At 41.1% G+C, this 20452-nt stretch overlaps 1 protein-coding gene across 2 annotated transcripts in view; it reads right to left on the bottom strand.

The window, feature by feature from the left end:
* Nucleotides 1-20452, bottom strand: part of cad (carbamoyl-phosphate synthetase 2, aspartate transcarbamylase, and dihydroorotase) — a 161594-nt gene that overhangs the window by 90653 nt on the left and 50489 nt on the right. For both annotated transcript variants that reach the window (XM_072557614.1, XM_072557624.1), the window contains exons 5-6: nt 14814-14955; nt 13615-13786 (exon numbers count right to left, since the gene is read on the bottom strand). In XM_072557614.1, coding sequence (XP_072413715.1) covers nt 13615-13786; nt 14814-14955 — 314 coding nt within the window. The remainder of the gene's footprint in view (nt 1-13614; nt 13787-14813; nt 14956-20452) is intronic.

The following is a 20452-nucleotide window of genomic DNA, read 5'->3' as shown; positions in this document are numbered from 1 at the left end:
CATCTTCAACTGCAAGGCATGGGTCTTATTATAGATAGAAATCTCTCTCACATTTTCACAAATATCTTCGTGTCAGAGGACATCTCAACTCCTACATCTCTCCCCCAGACCTCACATAGTCACTCAATGTCATCTGAGGAACCACCCTCCCCCAACAGATGATAAAGAGTACTAACTGACAGAGTGCTCTTGGCATGAAGCACCCACTTCTCTGTATCGGATCTGTATGGAGTCAGTCAAAAGCGTAGTTCTTTTTTTAAGTAAGATGACTAATCTGGAAAAACTGAAAAAAGGCCTTTGCTAGATAATCCATACTTGCAGCTTATTTGGTCTAAGGAGATCATTGTTTCACCCTCAGATAAGTCACCTAAACAGGAAACTCCCCCTAGCTGCCCAGTGTTTAAACCTGGGGTCCATTATCCCTGGCTGGAATCCTGGCGTACCATCTATAGAGGTAAGAAAAAGTTTTATTACCCTCACTCCATATTTTGACAGTATTAATAATTATTGAATTACGACAGTATTCCACTACTGTCCTCATTTTATCTAAGAACAACAGGCTAATAAAAGGACACTTTGCCTGGGAGGCCTCAATATCCAACCATACTGACACTGGGTCCTCACAAACCCAGCCATAGAGATGGACAGCATGGAAACAGACCCTTCCGTCCAACCTGTCCATGCCGACCAGGTATCCCAACCCAATCTAGTACCCCCTGACAGCACCCTGCCCAAATCCCTCCAAATCCTTCCTAGTCATATACCCATCCAAATGCCAGTCACTCACAAAAGATAAAAAAGGAGCTTAATTGATATCTTTTAATATCTGGGAGGTCCACTACCCTCAGCCCTTGCAGCACTTGCAATTTGACGAGCTTAATAAGGGGCCACTTGTGGTGCCAGATAAGATAGCTAAACCAGCCATTAAGTCTCCGAAAGGTTTGCCTGGGAAAAGCCAAAGTAAGCATTCGCATAGGGTATAGCGAATGAGGAAGGACATTCATTTTAATAAGGGCTACTCGACCAAACCAGGATGTTGGAAGGGCCTCTCGTCTTTAAAGATCTTGTTCAATCTTGTTATGCAAGCGGACAAAATTAGCCTTATAAAACTGGTCAAAGACAGGAATAACAAAAATACCTGAAGAAAATCCCCCTGTGACCACTTAAAAGGGAGAACATGACTCCCCTCAATGTCAGATAATTCCCAAGATCCCCCTATAGGCATAGCCTCGGATTTTGAAAAATTAAATCTTGCAGCCCGAAAAGGAGCCGAATAAATTAATACATTGTATCAAATGGGGTAAAGAAACTACTGGGTTCAACAAAAATTGCCCATAGTGTTAGGTAAGGGGTAGATGTAGATGTAGGGGTAATGGTGGGTTACGCTTCGGCGGGGCGGTGTGGACTTGTTGGGCCGAAGGGCCTGTTTCCACACTGTAAGTAATCTAATCTAATCTAAAAAGATAAGAACATCATCAGCATATAATGCGATCTTGCGTGCCTTTGATCCTACTTCTGGGGCAGCTATGTTAGATAGCTTCTGCCAGCGGTTCAACCACGAGCGTAAAAAGTAGAGTTGAGAGGGGACAACCTTGCTCACTTCCCCTACAGACACTAAAATTACTGGATCGTCCATCATTGGTGAGAACTGCAGCCAGAGGATCACTATAAAGGACCTCTTACCCATCTAATAAAGACTTCACCTTGACCAAACCGTTCTAGGTAAAAACAATGACTGCAGATGCTGAAAACCAAATACTGGATTAGTGATGCTGGAAGAGCACAGCAGTTCAGGCAGCATCCAACGAGCAGCGAAATCAACGTTTCGGGCAAAAGCCCTTCATCAGGAATAAAGGCAGTGAGCCTGAAGCATGGAGAGATAAGCTAGAGGAGGGTGGGGGTGGGGAGAGAGTAGCATAGAGTACAATGGGTGAGTGGGGGAGGAGATGAAGGTGATAGGTCAAGGAGGAGAGGGTGGAGTGGATAGGTGGAAAAGAAGATAGGCAGGTCGGACAAGTCAAGGAGACAGTAACTGAGCTGAAAGTTTGAAACTAGGATGAGGTGGGGGAAGGGGAAATGAGGAAGCTGTTGAAGTCCACGTTGATGCCCTGGGGTTGAAGTGTTCCGAGGCGGAAGATGAGGCGTCCTTCCTCCAGGCGTCTGGTGGTGAGGGAGCGGCGGTGAAGGAGGCCCAGGACCTCCATGTCCTCGGCAGAGTGGGTGGGGGAGTTGAAATGTTGGGCCACGGGGCAGTTTGGTTGATTGGTGCAGGTGTCTCGGAGATGTTCCCTAAAGCGCTCTGCTAGGGGGCGCCCAGTCTCCCCAATGTAGAGGAGACCACATCTGGAGCAACGGATACAATAAATGATATTGGTGGATGTGCAGGTGAAACTGGTGGATGTGGAAGGCTCCTTTAGGGCCTTGGATAGAGGTCAGGGAGGAGGTGTGGGCACAGGTTTTACAGTTCCTGCGGTGGCAGGGGAAAGTGCCAGAGTGGGAGGGTGGGTCGTAGGGGGGTGTGGACCTGACCAGGTAGTCACGGAGGGAACGGTCTTTGCGGAAGGCAGAAAGGGGTGGGGAGGGAAATATATCCCTGGTGGTGGGGTCTTTTTGGAGGTGGCGGAAATGTCGGTGGATGATTTGGTTGAAGCGAAGGTTTGTAGGGTGGAAGGTGAGCACCAGGGGCGTTCAAAGATATGGCCATTCAACCCAATCAAATGCCTTCTCTGCATCTAAAGAGATCACTAATCCCTGAACCGATTACTGCTGACACACTTGGACCATATTACGTAACCTTCTAACACTGTTGGAGGATCTGCGGCCCTCTATAAAACCCATCTGGTTCTCTTTGGCAATGAAGGCAACAGTGTTTCCAGCCACAATGCAAGAATCTTGGACAAAATTTTAAAATCAGAATTTAGAAGTGAGCTGGGTCTATGAGAAGCACAATCCTCTGGGGTCTTCGCTTCAAGGATGAGAGACACACTAGTCTCTCTCAAGGATGACAGGAGGCAATCATGACTGTTTGAGTAATTGCACATGTCCAACATTGGCACTAACAATATATTTATAAATTCTTTGTAGAATTCACTAGGAAGACCATCAGGGCCGGGCGCCTTTCCACTCCGAAGTTGCATCATCGCCTCCTGTACTTCCTGATAAAGGGGCATTAAGAAGACGCGCCTGTCCAGAGATCACACCTGGAAGATCCAAGTTCTATATATAAAAAATGACTCCACCTTAGCCCATCTGCCCTCACAGCATTCTGACTGGTATAATTTGGAGTAAAATCTCTGAAATGATCAGCATTGATCTTTCTGGAATCACAAAGAATTCCAGTCCATTCCCTGACTGAGGTAATAGATTGGGGAGGGCATTATTTTTCCTAACCAGATATTTGCCTGGCCTATCACTATGCTCAAACAACCTTTGTTTCGCAAAAGAAAAAGAAGTTTCTTCCTCACTGTCTGAGAGCGCATGGAATTCAAGGTGGACCAAAAGAACTGTGACCCACTGCAACTTAGCCACCGATGGCCTATCAAAATATGTAGTCTCTGCTACCTTCAGTCGTGCCTCAAGCAGACGCTGCTGCTCTCCCTTCGGTCACTTCCAACTGGCAGAATAAGAGATAATTATCACCTTAGCACAAGCCTTAGCAGTCTCCCAGAGAATAGACAGTTTATTGGCGTATCCGAACTGATAACCAAGAAACTCATTAGACTCATTAGAGAAATACTCAATGAACTTACTGACCTTGAGAATAAAGGGATCCATTTGCCAGTTACATTGCCCTTAATCTTGACCACTAAGTGTCTGCATGATCGGAAATGGTAATATTCCCAATTGTGCAGGACCTCATCGAACCCAAAAAAATCATGGGGACTAGGAAAAGATCAATCCTAGTACGGCACTTGCGCGGATTAGAAAAAAAACATGAGGACCCTACCCGCAAGATGGAGACACCTCCAAACATCCACCATAAATCAATTAATTGCTTAGATTGCAGAGAAAGTTTTTGGGGGGCCTTTGGACATTCTATCCACCGTGGGATCCATAAGACAGTTAAAATCTCCCCTTATAATATGTCATGACGCAAGGACACAATCAATTTGGAGAATACATCCATCAGAAATTTAAGGGGGTGCGCCGGGGACAACAAACACTCAAAATACCATACCCTTTACCATATATTGAGGCTTTAAGAATTACAAACCAACCATACTCTTCTTTGGTATGATCTAGTAACTTAAATGGGAGATTCTTCCAAAGTATGGCCATGCCCCTGCTCATCGTGTTGAAGGACGAAACAACACCCAATCAAATCCACCCTGCTGTAATTTCAGATGTTCCTTATCATCATGGTGAGTGTCCTGCAACACAGCAATATCAACTCTCTCCTTTTTAAGACTCTAATGTATCTTTTTCCTCTTGACCGGCGAGTGACTCCCTTTAATGTTCCAAGTACACCATTTGAGAACACAATTAGCCGTGACCCTCTACAACAACCTTTGAACTCCTGAGAAGAAGAATTTGACTTACAGATCACTGACTATAAAGTGGAAAAAGACTCATGGAGCCTAAAAACTACACACACTAAAAAAACTAACAGAACTTTCAAAAACTACATCTACAAAAAAAAACCAAACTAAACCAAAGACAAAACACAAAAGGCATTTAATGGGGGACTTGATCCCCTATCCACATGGGCCATTTACACATTCCACATACACCTCCAAAACTCCTTCCAGCTTGAGCCGCACCCCAAACTCCAACAAAAGAAAGAAATGAAAGTAATATTAACAAAGTTTAAAAAGTGAGCACTCTATCCATCCCCAACTATACATTAACCCTAATTAACTTCTGAAAAAAATCCAACAAAAGCTTTTCTTTAAGAAAACGAGTACAAAAGAAACCATTATTATCCATATCCTTTAGATGATTCAGTCTATTTTTAAAAAAAGTGCTCAGAAAGCTTCTTGCTTTTTCTGAAGAATCATATGAATGTACAGACCCACCATGAGTACAACAAAGCACCACCGGGTACCTTACAGAATACTGAAAACAGAGGTCCCTGAGTTTTCTCTTAACCTAAAAAGAACTTTCTTTTACCAATCACGGCTGCAAAAAAAATTAAGAGAAGAACATTATCCTGGATCCTTTGTAAATCAAGGCCTGTAGATCCTTCCTCTGCATCCTGCAAACTTCCATAACTCTCTGCTTGTCCCTGTAGCATTGGAATCGCACTAGGACCAGGCAGGAACACTGGTCTGAACCGGGCCTGTGCGCTGCAACCTGGTGAGCCCTGTTGGCCTTCATCCAGCACGTCTCAGCCTCCCAACCAAAAAAGCACAGAAGCCAATCTTCAATAGAATCTTACTGGATGCCCACCTTCCACTCCCTCCAACAACCTAATGACCTGGATATTCTTTCTCCTACCTCTGTCTGAGAGGTCGACAACCTGCTTGGTTAAGGCCCGGACCTGTTTCTCGAGGGCTTGGATCCACTCAGTCGAGGACTTGATCACAGTCTCCAACGCTGTGATCCGTTGTTCGACCTCCTTCATTTGCTTTCTGAGCCCTTCTAGCTCCTCCTCGTGCAGCATGGACAAAATCGGTTTCAGCCTAATGCGACTCTCCTCAATCGACACTGCGATCATTTCCTGGAACTTCATGAACTCTGCAGCCAAGGTCTGTTGGGTAAGTGATTCCAACAAAGTTGCAAAGGAGGCTGTAGCTGCGGTCACAGTTGCCATCGCAGGTGTGCCTGATGCCGCCGGCAAACGTCCCACGTGTTACAACTTAGTCAAACTGTTACCTTTGTCATCTTCACTTACCAAAATAAGATTTATAAACGATTCTATAACTGTTTAACTATCAAAACTTTCTGAAATAACTTAGGTGGGAAGGGCAAAAGCACCACTTCGCCCAGAGTTGTGGTGCACAGCTCGGCAGAGCAGACCTTTCAGATCGCCACCATCCAGATCCCTCCAGTGTCATTTCTTAAATTTTACATTGAATAATGTACGTATTCAAAATTTATTTTTGCCTTCTTGAAGTCTTTTGCAACTACATTTCAGAACCTAATTAATTTACTTTGCCTGATTAGTTTCACTGAACTGTGAAGCGTTTTAATTTTCAAAATAAATAGCAAGAGGATTGAAGACATATAAATAAATCAAAAAGCATCTATTCAGATACAGAGTTCCAATCATTTAAATCCTATGTTTGAAGTCACTGGGCAAAAACATAACTATTAACTGCACCATTGCCAACTTTGCCAACTTCAAAGTTGCAGTTTCAGTACTCTTGGCAGAATCTCATTGCACTCAGTGTAAGAATATATATAAGTAGCATCCCTTTAAGGTGCACTTAATACAATAAGTCAAGGCAGGCTGCACTTCTGCAAGGCAGTAACAACTTTAATGAGCAAAAAACGTGATATCATTTGCAGATAGTTGCACTTCATAGTGAAGCTACAAAATAATTGGTTATTTTATTACTATTGAGGACATATTAGTTTTGAATAATGTAGAATTTAATTTACACCAGAGAAGATATTTCCTGTCCAATACATCAAATATTTTATTAAAATCAGCACCTATGGGGACAGGAGTGTGCTGACTGATCAAATATTCCAGCTAATTAAGAGGTCCACATTATCAAAATGTACAAACACACACTAAATAATAGAAAGGTAACGCAGAGAGTATACACATCACTATTATACTTTCTTTATAGCACAAATAGTAATGCTACTCTGCCTTAAATAAAACTTTCCAGTAAAAAGTCTTTTCACTCGCATCCTCAACTGACTATTAGACATTGCAGAAATTGTGATAATATAGTAAACTTCCAACATTTGCTGTATAATTTTTGCCGGCCGATTGAAAGTACTGATTTGCCAGTTAAACCAAAGTTTGCTGTATTATGAAGCAACCATCCAACAAAGGCTTTATTATGGTTGTAAATGTCATCCTAAGTCTTAAAAGTTCAGTGAATGACCAAAGTTAACTACTGTGCCAAAACAGTCCAGTCAAGTAAAACAGTCAAGAGAGAGAGATGGGGGAGAGAGAGCGAGACATTGGTGTGTGTCTGGGAAAATTAACAAACACAGTGAAATTCATTACTCGTGTGTCACTGAGGATTATATGTGCAATAAATGCCATTGGTTGAGATTCCTATCAGATCAAATTGATTGGTTGGATAGACAGTTAGAGGCAATGAGGAATTTACAAGAGCAAAGGGATGCGCCTTGGATGGCAGTTATAGAAAGGGAGAAAAGTTGCAGACACAGTCACATAGATGGGTAAACTCCAGGAAAGATAAGAGGGAGGCAGGTAGTGCAGGAGTCTTCTTTGGCTATCCCCATTTCAAACAAGTATGCTATTTTGGAAAATGTAGGGAGTGATAGATTCTCAGGGGAATGTAGCATGAATAGCCAAGTTTCTGGCATCGAGACTGGCTCTAATGCAATGAGAGGTAAGTCGGGTTCCAAGAGATCAAATGTGTTAGGGACTCTAGTCCGTGGTACAGACGGACGTTTCTGTGGCCAGCAGCGAAAAATCAGATTGCTGTGTTGCCTCCCTGGTGCCAGGATTGAGGAGGGTGCACAATGTTCTCAAGGGGGAAGAGGGTCATTGTACACATTGGAACCAACGACATAGGAAGGGAAAAGGAGGAGATTCTGAAGGGATAATATAGAAAGTTAGGCAGAATTTAAAAAAGGAGATCCTCCAGAGTAGCAATATCTGGATTTCTCTCAGTGCTGTCAGCTAGTGAGGGTAGGAATAGGAAGATAGAGCAAATGAATGCATGGCTAAGGAGCTGGTGTATGGGAGAAGAATTCACATTTTTGGACCATTTGAATCTCTCCTGGGGTAGAAGTGATCTGTACAAGAAGGATGGATTGCACCTGAGTTGGAAGGGGACTAATGTAGCTCGGAGATTTGCTGGAGATGCTCAGGAAGATTTAAACTATTCGGGGGGGGGGGGGGGGGAAAGAGTGGTTGTGACCCTAGGGACATAGTGAGCAAGGAGATCAGTCAGACTCGTACAATTGATAAAAGACGAGAGTCAAACAGTCAGGGCAGGCAGGGACAAAACAGAGAACAAGGTACGACTGATAAATCAAACTGTGTTCAGTTTAACACAAGAGGCCTAACAGGGAAGGCAGATGAACTCAGGGCACGGTTAGGAATATGGGACTGGGATAGCATAGCTATTACAGAAACATAGCTCAGGGATGGACAGAACTGGCAGATTAATGTTCCAGGATACAAATGGGCTATAGAAAGATCAGAAAGGGAGGCAAGAGAGGAAGGGGAGTGGCGTTTTTGATATTGGATAGCATTACAGCTATACTTAGGGAAGATATTCCTGGAAATACATCCAGAGAAGTTATTTGGGTTGAACTGAGAAATAAGAAAGGGATGATCACATTATTGGGATTGTATTATAGACCCCCTAATAATCAGAGGGAAATTGAGAAACAAATTTGTAAGGAGATCGCAGTTATCTGTCAGAATAATTGGGTGGTTATGGTAGGGGATTTTAACTTTCCAAACATCGACTGGAACTGCCATCGTGTTAAGGGTTTAGATGGAGAGGAACTTGTTAAGTGCGTACAAGAAAATTTTCTGATTCAATATGGATGTACCTACCACAGAAGGTGCAAAATTTGGGGGAATAAGGCAGGGCAGGTGACTGAGGTCAGTGGGGGAGCACTTTGCGGCCAGTGACCATAATTCTATTTGCTTTAAAATAGTAATGGAAAAGGAAAGACCAGGTCTAAAAGTTGAAGTTCTAAATTGGAGAAAGGCTAATTTTGATGGTCTGAGGCAAGAACTTTCAAAAGCTGACTGGGCGCAGATGTTCGCAGGTAAACAAATTTGTAAGGAGATCGCAATTATCTGGAAAATGAAAAGCCTTCAGAAATGAGATAGCGAGAGTCCAGAGACAATATATTCCTGTTAGGGTGAAAGGAAAGTCTAGTAGGTGTAGGGAATACTGGACAACTAAAGAGATTTGAGAGTTTGGTTTAAAAAAAAGACGGAAGCATACATCAGGTAGATCGAGTGAATCCTTAGGAGAGTATAAAGGCAGTAGAAGTATACTGAAGAGGGAAATCAGCAGAGCAAAAAGGGGACATGAGATAACTTTGGCAAATAGGGTTAAGGAGAATCCAAAGGGTTTTTACAAATACATGAAGGACAAAAGGGTAATGAGGGAGAGAATAGAGTTTCTTAAAGATCAACAAGGCGGCCTTTGTGTGGAGCCACAGGAGATGGGGCAGATACTAACCGAGTATTTTGCATCAGTGTTTACTGTGGAGAAGGACATGGAAGATATAGAATGTAGGGAAATAGATAGTGACATCTTGAAAAATATCCATATTACAGAGGAGGAAGTGCTGGATGTCTTGGAACGCATAAAAGTGAATAACTCCCCAGGACCTGATCAGGTGTACCCTAGAACTCTGTGGGAAGCTGGGAAAGTAATTGCTGGGCCCCTTACTGAGATATTTCTATCATCGATAGTCACAGGTGAGGTGCCGGATGACTGGAAGTTGGCTAACGTCGTGCCACTATTTAAGAAAGGTGATAAGGACAAGCCAGGGAACTATAGACCAGTGAGCTGATTGTTAGAGGAACTGGTGGAGGCTAGTACGATTGCAACATTTGAAATGCATCTGGATAGGTATATGAATAGGAAGGGTTTGGAAGGATATGGGTCGGGTTCTGGCAGGTAGGACGAGATTGGGTTGGAATATCTGGTCGGCACGGACAAGTTGGACTGAAGGGTCTGTTTCCGTGCTGTACATAGCTATGACTCTATTAACTGATTCCTCTCCACACTTGCTGCCAGATCTGCTCTTGTTTCACTCATACTTGGCTTCTCTTTATTTTCAAACTCTTAAATTAGGAGGCACTTTCACCAGCAATGATAGCTCTCAGAACTTCCTCAGTTTCTGTAGTTTCAGCCTCAACATCTAGATTCAGCAATCTTACTGTGGCAAGTGTACAATATCGATCCTGTCTTCACTCAATACCTACACACAGCACCAAAAGCTGGTTAAGAATGGGATCCCTGCCCAAGTTGCTCTGTACTACGGAGGTTCCTGTAGTTCAAATTGAGATATCAACAGGCTAAGCGAGAAATCAGTTCAATTGGCTGGGCAGTTGCTTTGCAATGCAGAGTGACACCAACAGTGTGATTTCAATTTCCATATTGGCTGAGATTACCATAAAAGACTCTCCTTCTCAATCTCTCTCTTAGCTGGAGGCTTGGTGACCCTCAGGCTAAACCCCCACCAGTTGCCCTTATCCAATGAGAGAGCAGCCTACAGTTCAGTAGGATTATGGCAACTTCACCTTTCTAACACAATAGCAATTCACATTAAGTTTGGAAGTGTTGTGGTATAATTAAACAAAACCTTTCTGACATTAATATCATTGAGCCTGGATTTTAAAACAGCAACGTATGGGTGGATTTCTGATCTGTTTAAAAAAAACAGCAATGGAAGCCAGTTATGTGTCAGGGAACAGGAAACTGCTGCAGTGTTAGTGGAAGATTGTTTAAATTGTACTGGTTAATCACAGGAAGTGTAAACAATGATAGCCAGTGTTTTATTTGTTTTAAGTTCAGGATAATCAAATATGATTTTAGTTTTGAAAACCCAGAGATTAAAAGTTTTCAAGCAGTCTAAAAGGAGATTAGAGTCAGATGCAGGCATAGTTTACCTCCTGCACAGTTACCGCAGTAGAGAAACTTTGTTTTAGAATTAATACATGGCTCACAATAAATTTACATTCCATTGAAGCATAAAATCTAGCAGGTAAGGTGATCAAATCATGGTTACAAGTTCAACTACATTAGACCAAAGGAAGTGGTTCAACAGTTTAGATTAGATTAGATTACTTACAGTGTGGAAACAGGCCCTTCGGCCCAACAAGTCCACACTGACCCACCGAAGCGCAACCCACCCATACCGGAACACTCGGAGGAAACCCACGCAGACTCGGGGAGAATGTGCAAACTCCCCACAGACAGTTGCCGGAGGCTGGAATTGAACCCGGGTCTCTGGTGCTGTGAGGCAGCAGTGCTAATCACTGTGTCACCGTGCTCGCAAGTCTGATGATTGGGAGATGTTAAGACTCCTGGAAAAGGAGGGTCAATAAACTGATAATGGAAGAGGAAACAGAAAAAGAAGGTAGGCTAAGTAGAAAAGGGAAAGATTAGCAAACATGACAAATGAACTTGCAGTACAGGCAGAAGAAGTAGCAGAATGTCTATTAAAGTGCAAGGAACTAGCAGAGAAACCAAACAGCACAAGGTCTATATTGCCTCAGCTCTTTTCCTCTTTATCGGGTATAAACTCCTAATTCCTCTGTGTGTTAATGACATGTGTCATTACACCAATCCCTCTTGAAGTCATTTTACCCTCCTCAATGTTTGCTCCATTTTGAAGTTCATGTCAAAGAACTAGGTATCTAACTTAATGGAAGAAAATACAAATAAATGTTCCAGAATACTGCAGAACCAAGGAACCAATGAGAAAGAAGAATTGAAAGAATATAGTAAGAGCAAAAACCATGTAATAAAGAAATTATTGGCTCTTAAATTTGATAGATCACGAAGTCCAGAAGTTTCATGTCTCAGGGTGTTGAACAAGGTGGCTGTAGAGGTGGTGAGTGTGTTGGTAGCAATCTTTCCATCTTCTACAAATTAAAAGGTCACACATGTAACTTCACTATTCAAGAAAGGGAGTTTTATTTTTACAAAGACAACTGGACACCAAGAAAACAATGATAGGATTGTGCAGAAGTAACATGGATTTAATCAAAGCAAATCACGTTGCCCACCATGCTGGATTTTGAGGATATAACCAGCAGAATAAATAAGGAAGAATGCATTGTATTTGTATTTTCAGAAAGTGTTTGATGAGCTCCCATATAGGAGATTGTTAATAAAATTGGGACTGGAAGTAATATTCTGGCATGGATTGAGAGTTGGTTATTGCACAAAAGCACATTAGGAATAAATGGATCATTTTCAGGTTAGTAGAGTGTGACCAGGAGGGTATCACGCGGATCAGTGTTTAGGCTGCAGCTACTCAACATCTCCCAATGATTTGGGTGCAGACCAAATGTAAAGTTTCTAAATTCCCTAATGACATAAAATCAAGTGGGAATGCATGTAGTGAGGAGGATGCAAAGAGGATTCAAGAGGACTTAAATAGGCTAAGTCAGTAAGTGAGTAAGAATATGGCAAATAAAATTTAATATGAAAAAGAAACCTGAAGTTATACATTTCTGTAATATAAAACTGAAATGCAGGGTATTTCTTAAATGGTGAGAGTTTGGAAAGAGTGCGCAAAGGAACCCCAGTTTCTTTATTCATTAGTCACTGACAGGTAACTTACTGCTAGGAAGGCAAATGGTATGATCCAAGATGATTCAATAAAGAAGTCTTTTTGCAATTATCTAGCACCTTTTTGAGATCATATCTGGAGTACAGTGTACAGTTTTGCCCTCCTTCCCGAGAAAAGGATATAACTACGATAGACCAAATACAATAAAAACATTCATTAGACTTATAGCTGGGATGGTGAGAAGGTTTGATAAGGAAAGACTGGAGTCACTGGGTCTGAGGTCCAAAAGAACGAGATGAGGAATTTTTCATTGGTTAATAAATCGTTGGAATTCTCTAGCTAGACAGCTGTGGATACTCAGTTATGATGAGCTTCAAGACAGAGATAAATAGGTAACGTCATAGAGTTGTACAGCATGGAAATTGACTCTTTGGTCAAACTCGTCCATGCCAACTCTATATCCTAGTTTAATCTAGTCCCATTTACCAGCATTTGGTCCATATCCCTCAAAACCCTTCCTATTCATACAAGTGTCCAGATGCCTATTAAATGTTGTAGAATTAACTCAGATATCCAGAGATACTTTAAACTAAACAGCAGAGGCAGAGGCAGTCAGTTGCGCAGGTTTGCTGCTCGGTCACACAGCTGTGTAGGTTTACTTCTCCATTTGTTTCACTTCTACCTTCCTCCTTTTTTAAAGTGCTGTTGTTTTGATCTCTTTCCCCCTAAAGTTCCAAAACAATGCAACAGTTTATAAAACAGTAACTACAGCTCCTAACATTTGAGGAAATCAGCTCCAACACTGAAAATGCTGCAACAAAAAAAAGGGAACAGCTCTTACAGCCACAATTTTTCTCACCCTCCATCTTGGATTACCCAAAATCCTTGTCAGGACATTTCAAGACAGCTATGATCTAGGTGAATGGCAGAAAAGCTCAAAGAACCACATGGCCTCACTCTTGGTTCTATTTTATATGTTACTATCAGCTAACTCAACTTAATAATAATTAATTCTAGGCGCTTATGTTCTAACTGCAAAAGGAAATTTTGTATTCTCCAACTAAATCACTCTGTAATCTTCACAAAAAAGTTCCTGCCACAAAACAAAAAACAAAAAAATGCATGTCCAAACAAAATGAAGAAGGGTTTATGCCCGAAACGTCGATTCTCCGGCTCCTCGGATGCTGCCTGGTCTGCTGCGCTTTTCCAGCACCACACTTTTCAACAAACAAAATAAACACTTACTTCATTTTATACGTCTTAGCTCCAATTGCTAATGAAAGAATCTGGTGACCCAAACAAATTCCAAATAATGGTTTTGGCTTCTCTTCACAAACCACCTTTCGGAGATTGCTTATTGTTAGTTGACAAAATTCAGGATCTCCCGGTCCATTACTTAGAAATAACCCGTCAAACTCTGCAAAACACAGATTAGTAATCTTTAGAAGGAATTTCAAATAATTAACAGATTCTTTCCCAGAACTTCACTAAAACACAGTCATTGATACCAAGGAACTTAATTTTCAATTTTAGGAGGTGGCTTAAATTCTCCAGTCTACTTTTTTATAGCTATTATCTTGATGTGGCTTTACTCTTCCAAAACTAAAGCAAAACTGACAGTCCTCACAGAGTAAAAACAAAACACATGCATTTAGTAACTACAATACACATTTCAAAGTTTCTAACTGATGACATAACAGATCTTCAAAAATTGCATGTGAAATCCAACACCAGCATTTACCATCTAAATTTGCTTACAAACAAAAACAAACAAACCATAACAACCTCCCCTTACCTCAGCTTGAGAAATGAAGGTGCTTTTTGCCAATTTTTTTTTAAAAAAGACTTTACAAGATCATGCCACAGCATTATATAAATGACTACTTCCTGGCACATCTCAATTCTGTACTTTATTCTATTCCAGTTTTATCAAGAGTTTTTGCCCTATGGCGAAAGCCATAACATAAACCATGGTATATCAACATAGACAGGTGAGTAGATGGAAGATTTTGGAATGCAGTACAATTATTGCAGTGCATATCGCACAGGTTTCCAACTTTTCTTAACCTTTCATGCTAGGTAAAGTAATGCAGTTTAGGGTTGTATCGCACTGGCCAATTAGGGAGGAAGGCATAAGCAGAAATAGTGTAGAAAGGCCTAATATTCTGTTCAGCATGAAGTGCTTAAAAGAAGGACTGCAACAATATTTCTGATATAGTACTTAATATAGTTTTGCAATGTCAATAATTCTAACAATTAAAAAAAAAATCTTTCTTGATGTGTGGATGTCAGGTAGGGCCACCAGCTGTGGCCCATTCCTAACTTCCCTTCAAAACAAAACAAAGTAGGCTTGAACCTTCATCTCAAACTGTTGCAATCCAATTGATTCAACTTTTCTGTAGTGGCTTGAAACATGTAATACCATAAAATATATTTCTGCTCACCTTCATTACTAAAAGGATAATCCCATGGTACTACAATGACAGAAGCACCTCTCATACAGAGGCTTCTGATCTGGTTGTACTTCATGCCACAGTCCACTGCCATAATTTTCACATCTCCAGAGGGATTGTACACTTTGGGTTCCTAATAATAAAACAGATCATCTTTGTAACTTATGGAGCAGAAATGCAAGACGTTAGATGACTAAAATTTATGAAATCACAATAAGCAATTAGACAAAGCGTATGGGGGGAATTTAGTTTCATAGCTGCATGTAAATAAAACCACTGCGCAGCAACTTTGCAACTATGAGGGGTTGAATAAGACATGTGAAACAGTTAAATAGGATAGGATATATATTACACCACAAATACTGATGTTTTAATATTGTGAAGGTGAGCTTTTGCTGGCATCAATGCTGTAGCATCAGCAGCACTGAAAGATTTTACCATCAGCAGTAAGCCAAACACTGCCCTTAAATACAATTCAGATGGATAGAAATACTAATGATGACAGGAATCCTATAAAGATGAATTGTAGCACCTTGTTACAATACACCGACAAATCCCTTTGTTAATTAAACCAAACATCCAGAAAAGCTCACCCTGCCTTGTAATCAATTAAAATATGAGTGACCAAGAACTCCCAAATTCTAAAGAAAATAACTTCAATTTTATTCTTTAACTCTAAAAGTGAACATTAAACAACTATGCAAAACTCCTTTTCTCTTAACTGCTCATCTGCCTCCAATTCTATAATAATATGCTGTTCCAATAAGACATTTAATAAAATTACATCAACTGAATTTCAAAACCACACAGCCACTGTCTTCTTCAGTGCCTTTCTTCTTCCAGCTGAAGATCTCCCTCGGTCATCTTTCTTTTTACTGAGAGTATGTTTCATATGGTAGCTTTTAATGAAGTGTTTTCTAATTTCTGGAGTCCCTCTCGATGGCAGTTGTTCTCTCTGCAATTTTCACAATGTCCACATTTTTATTTCCCAACATTGGACTGTCTCATTGGTTCGATGTTAACAAAACAATAAATTCAAACTCAATTGAGTTTTAGTATTCCAGAGCATAATTTAAACTGACTGGTTAAATTTGAATTATTGTCAAAACAGCAACTCAGGTATCCATTTCACAGCCAGATGTTGCATATTTTCAATTTTCCAGTACAGTCTGGGACTGCTATCTAGTCATATACGCAGGTGCTGTTAATCTCTCAGTTCAGAACAGCATTCACTCTTTCTTACTGGAATTGAGTTAGAATTGGCTGACAGATAGGAAAAATGTGAATAAATTGAACTTTTTCCTGGTGGCAGGCAGTGACCAGTGGGGTAATATAAGGATCAGTGGCTGGCCTACAGCTAATAAGAATATATATAAATGACATGCAAACTTTCTAATTGCGCTGATGGCATAAAACTGGATGGGACTGAGTTGTAAGGAGAATGCAAGGAGGTTTCAAGGCAAATTAAGTTGAATGGGGCAAACACATGGCAGATACAGTACAATGTAGCTAAATGTAGTTATAACTTTATTATGCAAAACAGGATGGCAGAATATTAATTAAATGCTAACATACTTGGAAGTGTAGATGTACAAAGGAATCTTACACCAGTTAATGGAAGTATGCAGGCAGAAGCAGCAAACAGTTAGGAAGCCAAATGGTATATTGGACTTCATTGTGAGAAGATTGGCATTCGTAAGTAAAATACCTTACTGCTGTTATACAGGGCCTTGGGGGAAGCAATACCTGGATTCCTGAAAGCAATTACAGTCTCACTACAAAAGAAAGGATATACTTGCCATAGAGAGAAGTGGAGGTTCACTACACTGATACCAAGGACAACAAGACCACCTAAAAGGAGAGACTGGTTCACATGTGTCTGGATTCACTACAATTTACAAGTATGAAACGGAATTTGATTGAAACATAAAATTTTAATATGGCTGGATAGACTAGATGTAGGGAGGATGTTTCTCCTGATTGGGAAGTCTAAAACCAGGGATCACAGACTCAGGACACAGGGTAGGCTGTTAGGACTCAGAGGAGGAAAAATCCTTCACATGAACGGAATTCTATACTACAGAAGACCGTAGATGCCAAATCACTGACTATATATTAAAAAAAATGAATACAAATTAGATATTAGAGGCGTAGAGAAGAGTGGGGAGAAAGCAGAAATATAATGTGATGTCAGCAAAATGGATTATTTAAATGGTGAAAAATTGCACCATGCTGCTATGCAAAGGGACCTGGGTGTCCTTGCGCATGAATGTCAAAATGTTGGTTTGCAAATGCAGCAGGTAATTAAGGCGGCAAACAGAATATAGTCCTTAAATAAAATATTGTCCTCTCTTGTCCTACAGAGATGGAGTTTAAAAACAGGAAGATTATGCTGCAGCTGTATAGAGTGCTGGTGAGACCACACCTGGAGTACTGTGTACAGTTTTGGTCTCCTTCCTTAAAGATGTACTGGCTCTGGAGGGAGTGCAGAGGAGGTTCATTAGGTTGATTTTAGAATTGAGGTTGGGCTTATGAGGAAAGATTGAGCAAACTTGGAATTTAGAAGAATAACGGGGGAATCTTATAGAAACATATGAGTGAATAGGTAAAACCAGGAGAGTTGTTTCCACTAGTGGGTGAAACTAGAAGTAGGGGTCTCAAAATAAGGGAGTGCAGATTTAAGGAGAAACTTCTTCACCAAAAGGTTCTGAAACTGTGGAATTCCCTCCCCAATGAAGCAGTTAAGGCTGCCCTAAAAACATTCAGCAGGGTAAAAATAGATCTTTGAACAGAAAGGGAATTAAGAGTTATGATGAGTGGGCACGTATGTGGAACTGAGCCCAAACAAAGATTAACTATGATCTTATTGGATGGCACAGCAAGCCCAAATGGGTCAGATCGCCTCCCCCTGCTATTTCTCATGTTCTTAAAGCAGAACTGGCAAAAGTGAACTGATAATTTTGGGTTAAGGTAAAAGGTCAATCAAGGTACTTCAAGCTTTAAGAGGAGGACGCAAAAGGAATGTAGTGGCAGTAGGTAACAGCACAATTGGGAGATTGATTTTTTCTCTGCAGCAAAAAGTGAGTCCAGATGGATGTGTCATCTCCCCAATGTCAGAGCTCATGATATGTGGCAAGGGTTGGAGAAGAGCTTGCACTGAGAGGGGAGGATCCAGTTGTTGTGGTCCATGTAGCCACCAATAATGTAAACAAAAGAAGGAAAGAGGTTATGTATAGCCAGGATGAGGAACCAAGCACCAAAATAAGCAGAACCTCAAACATATTGCAAGAAAAAATGCCATTGTCCCAAAAGGCCACGGATTGCCTGCTCATCAGAAAAACGATTGGTGGTGAATTTAACGGAAGGGTCACCATGCCTCAGGTGAGGAATGAAGTTGAGTTGGCAGGATCTTCATAGTAACCTCAGCCAGTACCGAAGTTGAACCCATGCTGTTGGTGTCACTGTATCGCAAACCAGTCAGTCAATAGTGTTGCCGTGACAGACACTTAAGGGAATATTCTAGAAAGTGCAGAAGTCAAAGACAATATTCCAAATGTCAAAGACAATATTAAACTAAAAAACAAATTATGTAAAAGGTAGGTGACAGATCAGACGGTTGGACAGAATAGAAGAGCAAAATATTTCTGAAAGATTAATAAGAAGGTAAAGAGAAGAGCATAAAGAGAAAATTAGCGAAAAATATTAAAAGATTTAAAGAGATTTAAAGAGAATTAAAGTAAGGGCAGGTCTGGAAGAAAATTAGCCTGGGTGAATTAGTAATGGAATATAAAGAGATGGCAGCAAAACAAACAGATTTTTTAATTAATATCAGTCTTCATTGGAGAGGATACAAATAACACCCCAGAAACAGCTGTAAATCAGGAATGGACAGGGAGGCAGGAACTCAAGAAAATGATAATTATCAGGGAAGCAGTACCGAGTAACTTGTTAGCACTGCATGTTCAGAAGTCCCTGCATCCAAATGGACTTCATTCCAAGTTGTTAAAAGATGTAACTATTGAAGTAAAGACAAAGAAAATTACAGCACAGAAACAGGCCCTTCCACCCTCCAAGCCTGCGCTAATCCAGATCCTCTACCTAAACCTATTGTCGATTTTCAAAGGAACTGTATCTTTCTGCTCCCTGCCCAGTCATATGTCTGACTAGATACATCTCAAATAACGCTATCATGCCCGCTTCTACCACCTCCACTAGCAATACAGTGCAGGAACCCTTTACCCTCTGCATAAAGAGCTTTCCACGCATAGCTCTCTTAAACTTTACCCCTCTCACCATAACTTGTGATGCCTTGTAATTGAGAACCCACTCTGGGAATAATGCTTCTTGCCATCCACCCTGTCATTTCCCTCTCATGATTTTGTAGACCTCAATCAGATACCCCTTCAACCCCTATATTTCCAATAAAAATAACCCTAATCTACTCAACTTCTCTTCATAGCTAGCACCCTCCATACCAGACAACATCTTGGCGAACCTCCTCTGCACCCTCTCCAAAACATTCACATCCTTCTGGTAATGTGGCAATCAGAACTGTACAAAGTATCCAACTCAACACCCCATCTGATGAAGGGAAGCATGCCATATGCCTTCTTAACCATGCTATTGACCTGTGCTGGCACATTCAGAGTACAATGGACCTGAACTCCCAGATCTCTCTATATATCAATTTTCCCTCAGGGCTTTTCTATTTACTGCATAATTCGCTCTTGATTTGGATCTTCCAAAATGCATCACCTCACATTTGCCCGGACTGAACTTCATCTGCCATTTCTCTGCCCATCTCTCCAATCTATATTCTGCTGCACTCTCCGACAGTCCCCTTCACTATCTGCCACTCCACCAATCTTTGTGTCATCTGCAAACTTGCTCATCAGACCACCTATACCTTCCTGCTGATCATTTAGGTGCATCACAAACAGTGGCCCTAACACAGAATACCAATGGTCACAGCTGTCCATTTTAAGAAGCTCTCTTCCACAATTATTGCTGTCCAACCAGTTCTCTATCCATCTAGCTAATACACCCCATGCAACTTCACTTTATCCGTCAGTCTACCATGGGGAATCTTACCAAACGCCTTACTGAAGTCCATGTATATGATATCTACAGCCCTTATCAAATTTGCCACTTATAGAGTCATAGAGATGTATAGCACAGAAACAGACCCTTCAGTCCAACACGTCCATGCTGACCAGATATCCCAACCCAATCTAGTCCTACCCACCAGAACCCAGCCCATGTCCCTCTAAACCCTTCCTATTTATGTACCAATCCAGATGTCTTTTAAATGTTGCAATTGTACTTCCTCTGGCAGCCATTCCACACACATACCACCCTCTGTGTGAAAAACTTGCTTTGTAGGTCTCTTTTATATCTTTCACCACTCACCGTAAACCTACACACGCCAATTCTGGACTCCCCAACTCCAGGGAAAAGACCTTGTCTATTTCTCCTATCCATACCCTTCATAATTTCATAAATCTCTCTATAAAGGTCACCTCTCAGCCTCCAACACTCCAGGGAAAACAGCCCTAGCCTATTCAACATGTCCCTATAGCTCAAATCATCCAACCCTGGCAACATCCTTGTAAATCTTTTCTGAACCCTTT

Source organism: Chiloscyllium punctatum, chromosome 3 (genome assembly GCF_047496795.1).
Source record: "Chiloscyllium punctatum isolate Juve2018m chromosome 3, sChiPun1.3, whole genome shotgun sequence".
Classification (NCBI taxonomy): domain Eukaryota; kingdom Metazoa; phylum Chordata; class Chondrichthyes; order Orectolobiformes; family Hemiscylliidae; genus Chiloscyllium; species Chiloscyllium punctatum.
This window is presented reverse-complemented; position numbering and strand designations above follow the sequence as displayed.